The 12,382-nt window shown below is 40.1% G+C and overlaps 1 protein-coding gene across 2 annotated transcripts; it reads right to left on the bottom strand.

Moving 5' to 3' along the window:
* Nucleotides 1–6,652: 6,652 nt before the first annotated feature.
* si:dkey-174i8.1 (arylsulfatase I) lies at nucleotides 6,653–12,382 on the bottom strand. 2 transcript variants are annotated; one of them, XM_067420941.1, is made up of 4 exons: nucleotides 11,327–12,382; nucleotides 10,334–10,884; nucleotides 8,952–9,284; nucleotides 6,653–8,868 (listed from the first exon to the last, which is right to left on the bottom strand). In XM_067420941.1, exons 2-4 carry the CDS (start codon nucleotides 10,591–10,593, stop codon nucleotides 7,773–7,775), a joined length of 1,689 nt encoding a protein of 562 aa, XP_067277042.1. In that variant the 5' UTR covers nucleotides 10,594–10,884; nucleotides 11,327–12,382; the 3' UTR covers nucleotides 6,653–7,772. The 2 variants fall into 2 exon arrangements, with proteins under 2 accessions (XP_067277042.1, XP_067277041.1); XM_067420940.1 differs by having other exon boundaries at nucleotides 10,334–12,382.

Below are 12,382 nucleotides of genomic sequence, written 5' to 3'. Positions count from 1 at the left end.
AGAACGCAGCCACCAGCCAGCAACGCGAGATTTTCTCCGTCGACGTCGTGAAGTGACAAACACAGTCCGAGCCGTGCACGCGACGCGACTAGAACGACGTCGCGCTCTTGCTGTATGAACTGACTGCTGCGGTGTTTTTTGTTTTTGTTTAAGCCTAATCGGAAACGAATGTTTTTTTTCCCGTGTTATTTTTAGTGAATTGGTCCCCAAAAGCTAATTTGAAAAATTTGTTCACGAATCGAAGTTAACTCATGATATGATTCGAACATTCGAACATGCTAAAAGCTGATAATTATTTTTATTTATTTATTTGTATATATTTTAATTAGACCAATTAACTTTTTTTTTCTTTATTTTTTTTAAACAGATAAAACATATTATGGAAATCTGTTTGACTGAAAGCATAATCATTAAAATGTCAATTTTTACAGCCCCCCTAGCTCATATTCATAAAATATGCAATATCTGGATAAAAGGCACTTCACTGGCAGTCTGCATCACCGTGCTTATTGTTCTTGACAGATATCATCACAATCTCAAACACTAATGTAACTCCTAAAAACGAATCGATCCCTGAAAGACAAGGGCCTGGTTTCGCAGACAGGGTTTAGAATAAGCCAGGATTAGGCCTTAGTTTAATGCTTTTATAAAAGTGCCTTTAAAAAAATGTATAAAAAAATTATATATATATATATATATATATATATATATATATAGAGAGAGAGAGAGAGAGAGAGAGAGAGAGAGAGAGAGAGAGAGAGAGAAAGAGAAGGTGGGGGAGAAGGAAGAGAGATGTGCTGGTAAGCGGCGTGTGTTAGTGGAGGTGGAGATTCTGTTAGTCAGCAATAGCACATATTGAACATGTCAAATGCTATGAATTCCTTTTAATGACATGTACTGTCTCTGTCAGTGTTGCCAGATTGGGTTCACGATTTTTCCAGCCCAAAAGCTCACTAAAACCTGCCCAATCCAAGAAAAAAAACGGCCAAAATTTAAAATGATACAATAATGTGATATGATTTTATTGCCACGTCAGTCAAGATTGATTAGTACCATTTTATTTCATTGAAACAAAATAATGATGACAAAATAAAAAATAAAAATAAAAATCCCTGGAAAATGGATCAAAACAGGGCAGATACATTCAAATACAGTTATATGACACAAAACAAAAAAACACTTTATGAATAAAGTGGAAACTGTCAAAATCATAAAATTAACCGATGACTTCATTTAACCCACGGAAAAACACATGTATCATTTTCAAATGTCAACAGTATAAGAATACACTAAGTGCAAAAAGTGCCCAGTATAAGTAACTGGAATAAACAAAAATTAGCAGTAATAATAAAATAAAATTAGCAGGCATTACACACATTAATGCGCACGCACCACAGCCAAAATGTGTCATTCACTGATACATAGCTAATGTATGATAATCCTACAACCAAAAATGAACAAGAATGCGTTTATCTTTGTGTTGTGCTTCTTTATACAGAACTTTAGTAAAATTATGTATTTTGTGAAGTAGCCTACATAACGCAGAACTTAGTAGAGCGCAGTCTAGACGGGTTAAGGTGCATGCAGGCCATGATGATGGACAGGGGTCATATTTGAGTCATCTAACTGTGCTCTTAGATTTGGTTAAAGAATCTTCGAGTCACAGGTGTAATCCACGTTTTGAGAGTTGGTTCACTCTCCCACTTATTACTGTATATTTATGTCACTTTGGCGTAGCGATTACTTAAATATCCAGCAACAATTTTGCACTAAAAAACTTGAATGTTTGCGTCCCCTGCTAAATTGGCTAAAAAGTACGTGCTTGTTGGCGACGTCAACACCAATGTCAGTTGACTCCCTAAATTGATTTTAGGGAGTAGCCTACATACATGCACATTTGAGTTATTAACCCACTGACCACAAAATTTAGAGGTTTAAAATCCGCCAAACTGACCTCAAACCAGCCCAAATTTTGTCCACCCGCCCAAACCCATTTTTTTCCCCAGCACAATCAAATTCAAAACCCAGTCTCAGTCCACAGCCTAAGCAGTCGCTCCGTTCTTCTCCACTATGGTAACCCAGTATAATTTAAATGGTTCTAATTATTCCAACATAATTAAATGTTAAACTCTTTTAACAATATTAAGTCTCCCCGTTATCTAATTTTGCCCCCCCAAAAAACATAAAATAACACTTAGGTTCATCAATTTTCCTCTTCTCGTCATGTGTAATTGGCATATGACAATTAGCATATGGCATTGACAATGGCATATTTTTAGATCTGCCAGGGCAAGTTGCATTCAGTTAAAACCGCTCAAACATGCATTGTAGTCTACTAGGCCTTGTCTTTGGGGTAGATCTATTACTGGAGGAAACTAACAGACAACTTTTTGTTTCATTGTGGGTTGGTGTTAGCCTAGAAATCTAGACGCACCCTAGCGGTAGCAAATTTAATCTCCCCGCGAGTGTCGTCTAGCAACTCTCAATACCCTTCTGAGCTGTTTTCCCCTAACTCTTGCCGGGCCAATAACATTGTGTATAGAGTCGGTGGGCGGGGCCATAATGACGACGGCCGAGTTGTGTTTGCATGCTTCTGGTAAACACAGAAACTGGCGAACGGCGGCGGCCTTTCGAATCAGCTTTGACCACGACTCTGGAAGACTTGGAGTTGAGCTTTTCTCTGAGAAAAGAACAAAGAACGGCACTGAAGTCATTCTTAAAAAGGGAAGATGTGTTTGGAGTTTTGCCGACCGGATACGGCTGATGTTTAATGTATCAACAAGCTCTGTTTCACCTTCGTTGCTCTGGTTGGTGGTAGCGCTATCCTATCGCATGCAGAGGGAGTTTATAAGACAACCGTTTATCCCGCCCATCGGATTGAGCCCTGTCAATGGTGAGTTTCCAGACCAAACATCTTGATGTGGGTCTGGCTTGTCAGGCTAGGTTGGTGTAGCAAGGCCCAAAACATACATTTTGCAAGTACATTGTTACTTGTGTCTTTTTATCTTCCACCTTTAACACTATGATTATAGGTAAGGTCAAATTTGGCCTAAACCATAAAGTATTCACTCACCCGCACCCACAGTTCTTCAGGAATGACATAGACTCCCTTGTGGTTGTTCTTTTTTGAGGTTCAGTTTGTAGTCATAAGTAAAATCATAATACTATAAACACTTATTATAATAGTTACAATACAAAGCATTTAATGGAATTTTTGTTTTTGTTTTTAATTCTACAATTGTCTCCTATGGGACTTTCCTTATGAGGAAAATGAGCCTTAAAAAAAGAACAACCACAAGGCAATCTTTACATCATTCCTGAAGAACTTCAACCTGTGGACTGGTAAGTAAGTACTTTATGGTTTAGGCCAGATTTGACCCTCCTTACCTACCTGACTAATCAAAGGGTAAAAGTGTAAGATAAAGACGCACGTGACAGCATAAATGCAGATGCTTCAGTTACACAAGCTCAATTCCATGTCTCATTGCATTCCGAAAATCCCCAAGTAGATGTATTGTTGATGTAAGATGAACATAATAAGGAGACATAGGGCGTTTCTCAAATGGAAGGCTGCATATCTCGGTTCCCACGTCATCAAAAGTCATTGAAGACCATCTCGATTTGAAGGATCCTTGGAAGGGAGATTCCGTTTCACATCCTTCATTTGGCCTGTTTAAATGGACGAATCAAATGCATCCATCACCCATAATTCTTTACACACATTTATATTCACAAAAATAAACTGATGGAAAAACGAGTTGGTAGTTTGTTATAAAATGTAAGATAAAAATAATGTTTTCGGATATGAGAGCCACCCGCATAGATTTGATCTTTAGTTTTGCTGTAAATTTATCACCAACACTTAACTGATAATAAAGTAAGCCACCGGGAGACCGCAGATGGCTTTCATTCACCGCATTTATAGAAAGGCAGTTAATATAAATATTTGTAATGAGTGTTTTTCCCAAATTAAGCTTTAACAGCATTTTCGTGCTGTTTCCGTGGGAGGGTGAATATGTGTGACATAGCAATGCAAACTTAAAAGAGTCATTGTAGTGTTTAATAGCTGAGGACACTACAATCCTCAGAAGGACTGGACTGAGAAGGACAGTCTCGGTAGGATGCAGCCTTCCGTTTGACAAACACACAGCCTTTCAGGCTCACACTAGCATCTTGTCAATAAATACAATCATACATTTAAATGTTTTATTTTTTATCGATTTACTTGATCCACTATATTATTCCGTTTTAGGGACGTTTATCGCTTCAGAAAAAGAATAAACACTGTCTGAAGGATGTAAATACTTTCTGCTTTCATGGTCAACCATGTGAAGCAAAGGTTTGATTAGAAATGAAGAAGTGCAGGGACTGTAATTACACAGAGGCAGGTTGATATGAAAGCTTAATTAGAGCAGAGGTGGGTGGTTATTAATTGCAGCGTTCCTGTAGCGCTGTTGCCGTGTATGGGAATCTGTCCTTGCATGCTGGGAAAAGCCACATTTCGGTATCCTCAGTCCTCCGCAGAAGCTCAGCAACAGAGAATGGAGGGCTTGCTGCCAGACAGCGTCGGTTCTTCAGGAAAACGTAGTGCTTTTGGTATTTTAGACCATATTTCCACATCATGTTAGAATTGTTTGTAAGATGCATATTGTGCCATAATCAGGCTGTTTTGTCTATAATAGACCAATGTTTGAATATAATAGAGCTACTTTAAAAAAAATAAAAAATAAAAATAAAGAGGTAGGCTATCAGCAATGTCATGCTCTGACCACATTATCACTTAATCTATGTAATCGAAGATCAACTGAAGCGTCACAAAACGGGCTAAGAGGAGTCTGTGGAGCGTAATGCAAATGTATTGTATTGCACTTGACATCTTTACATTAGCACAATTACCATCTTAAGATTTATAATTAGCCTTTAATGAGTTTTCCCTTGTAATGATGATTGTTGCAACACCACATCACGTTGCTTTATTGATTTGCGAAACAAATGTGTAATCCACTACTACATTAAACGAGGATGAATGCAAGATGTTGTAAGCAATTTCAGCCATTTTGCTAAGTTGCACCACGATCGGCTGCGAGTTAGGCCACCCGAATTCCTTCGACAACCTGCTTATTCCAAAACCCCACCCTTCAAAGACTTGTCAGCAAACCTGTGTTGTCAAACTAAACATCTACAATGGATTACAGTAAAAAAACAAACAAAAAAAACGTGTCCCAGTGTTTCTGGTATTAACATGTTATCCATCTGCTGTGTTGTGCTAGTTGTACGCCACAAAGAAAACGATGCTTGATTTGCCAACAATTGAGCTGGTTCTTTTTTAACGATTCAAAACAAAACAGTCAGAAGCAAATTAGTGAATGAGACAGTAAATCGAGGAGTTACAGATTGTAAAACTTTGAACAAGATGTGTGTTTTTGTCATGTCCATTTGGAATTATTAATCGTTACAGCAACATATTCTTTAAATGTGTGAGACTTGCTGAATGATTTGTCATGAAATTTAAGATTTTAAAAAAAAGTTATTCTTAAAAAAACCAACAACAAAAAACCCACTAAAAAGCTTAACTGTAACAGTTGGCATGTGTCAATGGAACCATAAACAATGAAACATTTGACTTTCATAAGAATATTTCTGCTTGTTAAAAAACAACTTATTAAATATATCTGATCTTTTTATGATCTGCAGAGTTATGGTATCAGATCTCAATACAGCCTAAAACATTACTTTATATAACTGCAACATCTCATCATCATTGCATATAGCATGACTGGTGGATTAAAGGTAACAGAAGCTATGCATTCAAATACATTCATTCAATGAATTATTTGGTGTATGTAAATGTAAAAATGATGTATCCCCCCTGTAGACTTGAGCGTGGACAACAGCGTACCGAACAACCATATGTATCAAATGATTCTGTATGGACAAGTAAAACATCACTTTTTTTTTCTTCGTCTGAGCGCCTGTATCTGTCAGGTAGTAAGGACATTTTTTGCGTGGTATTTCAAAAACAAAATGCTCATAACACCTTTAAGAGATGCCAAACTCAGCATGTGTTCAGGATGACTCATACACTGTGAGGGAGTTAGTTGGATTGCCCATTGTGCATTCTTACCACAGTTGAAGTCTTTCCAAAGTGGGTTGAAGCTGTTTTGAGTTGTTTTCTGAGATAAACAGGAGGAGGAAGTGTTTTTGTTGCATTGGTGAAATTACAACACTTACATCTGCTTACATTAAGGAATAATAGTTAGTTGCGTAATAATTCGTCCAGTTACATTCCTGGATTTTCTTCACTTCTTTAGAATTGGCACATAGAAACAGGAAACATAAAAATGCCCACTGGACTATGACCTACAACAGATTTACATCAGAGATTGTAAAGGTGCGGCCACACTATACTTCCCTTTCTCCAGTCCAAGTCTGAAGTAATTTTTACTTTTTGTATTATTTTCATTCTGCTGAACAAAAAATAGATGTTGATAACCAAACAGTTTTGGCGTATTGACTGTAATTCTATGGGGAGGGGGTACAGGTCGTACAGGTTTAGCCTGACAAGAGGGTGAGTGAATACAGACAAACTATGCCTTTAACATTTAAAAGAACACAGCATTATTCAGCAATAACAATTCAAAGGAAAGTCGGAGCAGACTGAATCATGTTTTAATGAATCTTTAACAACAGCCTCCAGAAAGAAAAGATACACAGTTATTCTTGCTGTGTAGCTCTTAAAGTAAACATATGTTTGTGACAGTATGAACACATCTTTATGGGAATGCTATTGCAAACAAATCAGATGGATGTATTGTTTTCTAGGAACGCTAAAAGACAAAATAATCAGAAATACACACGATTACATCAGAGTAAAGGGATTAACATTGAGGTAAAATTGAAAAGTTATTTTCAAAATATGCATTACATTTAATACAGAGCACATTTCATCACTTCTTGTGAACTGTGTCTCTTGAAACCAGGAGATGAACAGGCCAAGAATGTATTGTATAAAGGCACACAGCCTTCATACCCAAGAGTAATCATCCTCCTCCTCCTCAAATAGCCCTCATTTTACATAAAATAAACTACTTTATCGCTCTTTTCCTTGCTCTTGTATTCTTGCTTCTACATCTGCACTGACCTGATCTACTCAAACTGAGAAGGAATGCAAGAGGACGAGAAACAGGTGGAGGAGAAAGTGCAGAAACAATGAAGAATCTTGTGTTATTCTGGTTGTGGTGGGCTATGTCAGAGCGGATTTGGATTGAGCACAAGCATAAAAGCAATAGGTAGGAGAATGAGAGAGGCGTGAGGAGGAGTGCAAGGCAGAGGCATGTCAGAGAAAGAACAGATAGATGAGAGAAAGTGAACCAGGGGGTGGATAAGAGAACACTGATCCAGTGAAGAACAATATAAGTGCTGTATTATTCCCTATTAAATCAGTGCCACTACTTGCATCATTTGCTGTAGTCAGATAACTGGATCATTTGATAAAGATCCAGTAACATCTACATTAAGTGCTTATGAAATCACATGTGATCAAATTCATTCATCTTCTTTCTGGGTCCCATTAACAGTAGGCGATCTGAACTTTACAGTAAAATCCATTGCATCATACAGATGGGAACGTCTGTGTAAAAATCTTAGTTCATAATGCAGGCAGGACATTTCAAGTTCTTGATGTCCCAGTGTGCCACGAATTATCTTTCAAAGACGAGTGAAATGGACGGAATAAAATAGCTTTGTGGATCCTGTCCACAACTACCTCTTGACTACAAGAACAAAGTGGCCCTTTGCATACGGGTACCAACCTTTTTAAACAAAGCTTTGAGTTTGCAGACTTTACAGGTACTTTTGGACCTGGCCTTTCTGTTTATGCTGTCTGGTTCCTCATTATCCTCTTCATCTCCTGCCTCTTCCTGACCTAGCCAAGGAGTCCAAACCCCTCCATGAAGTTGCGGGTCCGCCATCGGGTCGTCTGGCGGATTGCGTGGAGCCACAGCAGTCTGATTGTACTCGGCAAGCCGGGTCAACAGCACCTTGACCACCTCAGGCCGCGCCTCAGCCAAATCTGCCCTCTCGTAGGGATCAGCGGTGACGTTGAAAAGCCAGACGGACTTCCCTCGCTGGTCTCGTCTCTTTTCCATTCCCTGCCACTGCTGCGGACCACCTGGCATAGTCTGCGGAGGGAACCAGTCTCCGTCGCCTACGTTCCCTGTCAGAAGTTTCCAGTCACCAGCTCGTATGGCTGCCCGCACTCCTGTATCCCAGATCCCAAAACCGTTAAGAGTTAGGAGTCTCGGGTTGACTTCTCCATGTCTGCGTGACACTGGGTCAATGTTGAAGAGGATTTCAGTTCGCGGACAGGGCAGGCCGCTACTTATAGCGCCCCAAACATCTTGGCCGTCTAGGCGGCTGGAATCAGACTCGCGGTATCCTGCGAGAGACAGCAAGGTTGGGTACCAATCGGAAACATGAATCAGAGCCTGACTCACCACCCCCTTCCTTTTTAAAAGTGGGCTGTGTACAAAGCCAACTGCTCGAACTCCACCTTCCCAGTAGGAGCCTTTGCCGCCGCGCAGGGGCCAATTACAACCCCCTGATAGAGGTTGGCCCCCGTTGTCTGAAGAGTAGACGAGCACAGAGTTGTTGTAGTAGCCTCGCCCCCGCAGCTCACTGACAATTTCACCTACTGACTCATCTACGCCGCTCACCATTGCGGCATAGTGGCGCCGAGGTCTGTTGCCAAGGGTCTGGTAGCGTCTGAGGAGATGCCCAGGAGCTTGTAACGGTGTGTGCACGGCCTGTAGGGCCACATAAAGAAACAGGGGCTTCCGCTGGTCATGATGTCTCAGGATTTCTTTCACTCTGCAAGAGTCCAAATGACGACAAAAGTTAGCATGACTCATTGCAGCAAAGAATTTGGTTCACAAATGGTTGCAGTTTCTCACCTCTCCGTGTAAAGCCTTGTTGAGTAATTTCCACTCAGCTCCCAGGCTGGCCGGTCTCCATCATGCAGATCGAACCCACAGGCCTCTGTACCGTCACAGCTTTGGAAGTTGAAATGGTCTCCGCTGCCCGTCAGTGATCCAAGGAAGCTTTGAAATCCACGGCTCGTTGGCAGACACTCAGGCCGGCAGAAACCCAGGTGCCATTTCCCTACCATGTGGGTGCTGTAGCCAGCCTGCCGGAGCCTCTCAGGGAGCGTTGGTATGTCAGAGGGCAGGCAGAGGGGCTGGCGTGCACGAATGATCGAGTGTTGAAGCCCAGTGTGAATCTGATACCTGAAGCAATAGATGGTAGGTGCTGATTGTGACGGATTTTCACTGGGTTCCTCAAATCTGGCCCTGAAGGGCCACCGTCCTGCAGAGTTTAGCTAAAACCATGATCAAATTTGCCTACTTGTAATTTTTCTAGTAACTCTGAAGACTTTAATTAAAGGAACACTCCACCATTTTTAGAAATAGGACTTATTTAACTTCTTTCCTGCATTTAGATATGTGGGCAAATGCATTTTTGTCTCAGTGCATGCACTGTTTTAGTTTGGCAGGGTCGCCGCTAGCTTAGCATAATGAATGGAATCCTATGTTGCCAGCTAGCATATCCAGAGTAAAAGGGATCCAAAAAACCCCCCACCTAATTACTTCTTGTGGCCTGCGTATTCACAACAAGTACAAAGAGCGATGCAGATTAATACTAGGCGATGTCCTAGACAGATATTGACTTGGGACTATATTATGGGGAAGCACAGGCAAAGCACTGCTACTTAGGTGCACACAGCTATCTCTGCGACCAAGTAGCAGTGTGTCCCCAAAATATACTCCCAAGTCAATATCTGCCTAGGAAATCGTCTAGTCTTAATCAGCATAGCTATTTGTACTCATTGTGAATACACAGGCCACAAGAAGTAATTAGGTGGGGTTTTTTTGTTTTTTGGATCACTTTTACTCGGGACATGCTAGCTGGCAACGCAGGAATCCATTCATTATGCTAAGCTAGCGGCGACCCTGGCAAACTAAAACAATGCATTTGCCCACATATCAAAATGTAGGAAAGAAGTTGAATAAGCCCTATTTCTAAAAACGATGAAGTGTTCCTTTAACTTGCAAAAGTGTCTTTTTGAGCTAAACTCTGCAGGAGGAACCCTTGTCTATACTAATAAATTAAATGGGTATAACCACAACATAAAACAGCAACTAATATTGAATATAATTTATATAATAGGATGAAATTAATAGTAATTGCATTCAGGTATGAAATACACACAGACATGTACATACACAGTAGGATGCATATAATAGTGGCATTAGAACAACAATAGTAAGTCTCTTACCGTCCAGTCATAAGCTGGCTTCGTGAGGGGGAACAGATGGGCTGAACATAGTAGTTTTCCAGCTTCACCCCTTCGCCAGCCAGCTGGTCCAACACGGGCGTGTGGATCTCTGAGCCATGGTACCCGATATCATTGAAGCCTTGGTCATCCACCATTACAAAAACAATATGTGGGGGAACTCTGCCCGGTCTGAGAACCTTTCCCTCCATAGTGTGTAGAAGTCCTAGCACTAGGCAGAAGCCAAGCACCAACACATCCATATCCAATCCACAAGGTTGCCTGTACGTTGACCAGCCCTTTGGTGACTTTTAAATATTCTAAATGTTCTATTAACCAATCCAGATTAATAGAGAAAGCTTGCTGTTATGATCCATCAAGAAGGTCCTTTATTTTTACTATGAAATCCGTTCTGCAGGTCTTCACGATTTGTTATGCTAGGATGGTACAGTTTACTGTATGTCTGAGAAACTTTGTGAGCTGAGCTGATCTGTCCGAGAGTAAACACTGCTGTCTTCTAACAAGACCATGTTACATTCCTCAAGCACACACACCTACAGGATCACGATAATAGAACAGTAATCAAATGTGTTAAACATCCTTAAAAAATGAATTTCATTATAAATATATTTTAATTGAATAGCACAAAGTTTATATACTTTTAACATTACTTTTTATACATTATATGAAGTTTCAATTTGTGATGCTGCATGTGAATGTTTCTTGATGAGGATGAGGAATTGTTTAAAAATATGGAAATATGATAAAAATACAGGACAACTAAAAAAGAAGAAAAAAACAAGGAAATACATTGTTGACACCATCTGGTCAGTAAGTGTATTACACCAAACTAATAATAGGTACAGGGCATTAACTGTGTGGATGATATTGACAAAACAACAAGCATTAGTGCAAGTGAAGCATTGCTGATGAGACAAACTTCACAAATGTTTTCACTGATACTTTAATTACTCAGAAGCACAGAAAGGTGTTTACCTGATAATGAGTTCCCAGAACAGAGGCTGGCTTTCCTCTATACAGGCTAACTGATGCTTGCAGTGGAAGTATGCATGGCAAGGACAAGCACTGATCTGCTAAATAAAGCTCAATAAAGCCTTTACTTGCATTGATTAGACGCACATCAATTAAAGGGACAGTCCACCCAAAAATAAAATCAGTCATCAGGCTCCTATTTAACCAACATAACCTTTTTAAAACTAATGAACACATTCAAAACTGTGTCCTTCCATTACATCCATAAAACCAGTAGCAACCGCAGAAATACACACCAACACACCAGGCCTGAGCTTGTATTTCAAGTAAATGTGTCATATTGTAAAACCTACCAATTCAATAAATCACAGCAGAAACTAGTGGCATTGAACTGTCTCTACCGCAGCCAGGCGACCACTGACACGATAACATAAATCATGTGATGTTTGCAACACCTATAGATGAAGGTAAAAGGCCATGACGGTAGATCACCGCTGGGGAATTACAGACGAAGGCCGTGAGAATTAAAACAGGGAAACAAACAACGACACACAAGCGCTCACTTCCCTATGAGAGGAGAGGTGCGGCACACATATCCGACCCTCTGAAGGGCTATCGACCGCGCTCAGGTTTGCTCTGCCAGCGATCTCCTCTATGTAGCAGAGAGGAAATCAATGCCACAAAATGAGTCAATTTCCTACATTAAGCCAAAACAGACGACAGTCTCACCCAAGTGGGAAATTTCACAACCATTTCAGTGCAGGGAGAAAAATGGATGAAGAAGCCAGAGGGAAAGAGAAAAAAAAACACATAAAATGAGCAGCCTGGCCTTCAAATGGTTTCGCTCCAGGACCCTGATTTACCTTGGACACTGTGGCAACCCAACACTAAATTGAAATCGCAGTGTGGCAATTTCACTATGGGAGACTAAACAGATGTCAAGTAGAACAGACTTTTAATAATGTAAACAAGCCTTAAAGGCATTGTTCACTCAAATTTGAATATATTTTATATATGTACATATATTAGTTCATACAATAAAAGGTTTGAAAGACAAGA

This window comes from Pseudorasbora parva, chromosome 17 (assembly GCF_024679245.1).
Source record: "Pseudorasbora parva isolate DD20220531a chromosome 17, ASM2467924v1, whole genome shotgun sequence".
In the NCBI taxonomy this organism is placed as follows: domain Eukaryota; kingdom Metazoa; phylum Chordata; class Actinopteri; order Cypriniformes; family Gobionidae; genus Pseudorasbora; species Pseudorasbora parva.
Note: the sequence above shows the minus strand (reverse complement) of the source record. Positions and strands in the feature narration are given on the sequence as shown.

Excerpts from the sequence above, each read along its gene's own strand:
- si:dkey-174i8.1 (XM_067420940.1), bottom strand. The coding sequence starts at position 10,593 with ATGGATGTGTTGGTGCTTGGCTTCTGCCTAGTGCTAGGACTTCTACAC. Across the intron at positions 9,285-10,333 it reads AGCCAGCTTATGACTGGACG|GTATCAGATTCACACTGGGC; the intron begins GTAAGAGACTTA and ends CTATTGCTTCAG. Across the intron at positions 8,869-8,951 it reads ACAAGGCTTTACACGGAGAG|AGTGAAAGAAATCCTGAGAC; the intron begins GTGAGAAACTGC and ends GGACTCTTGCAG.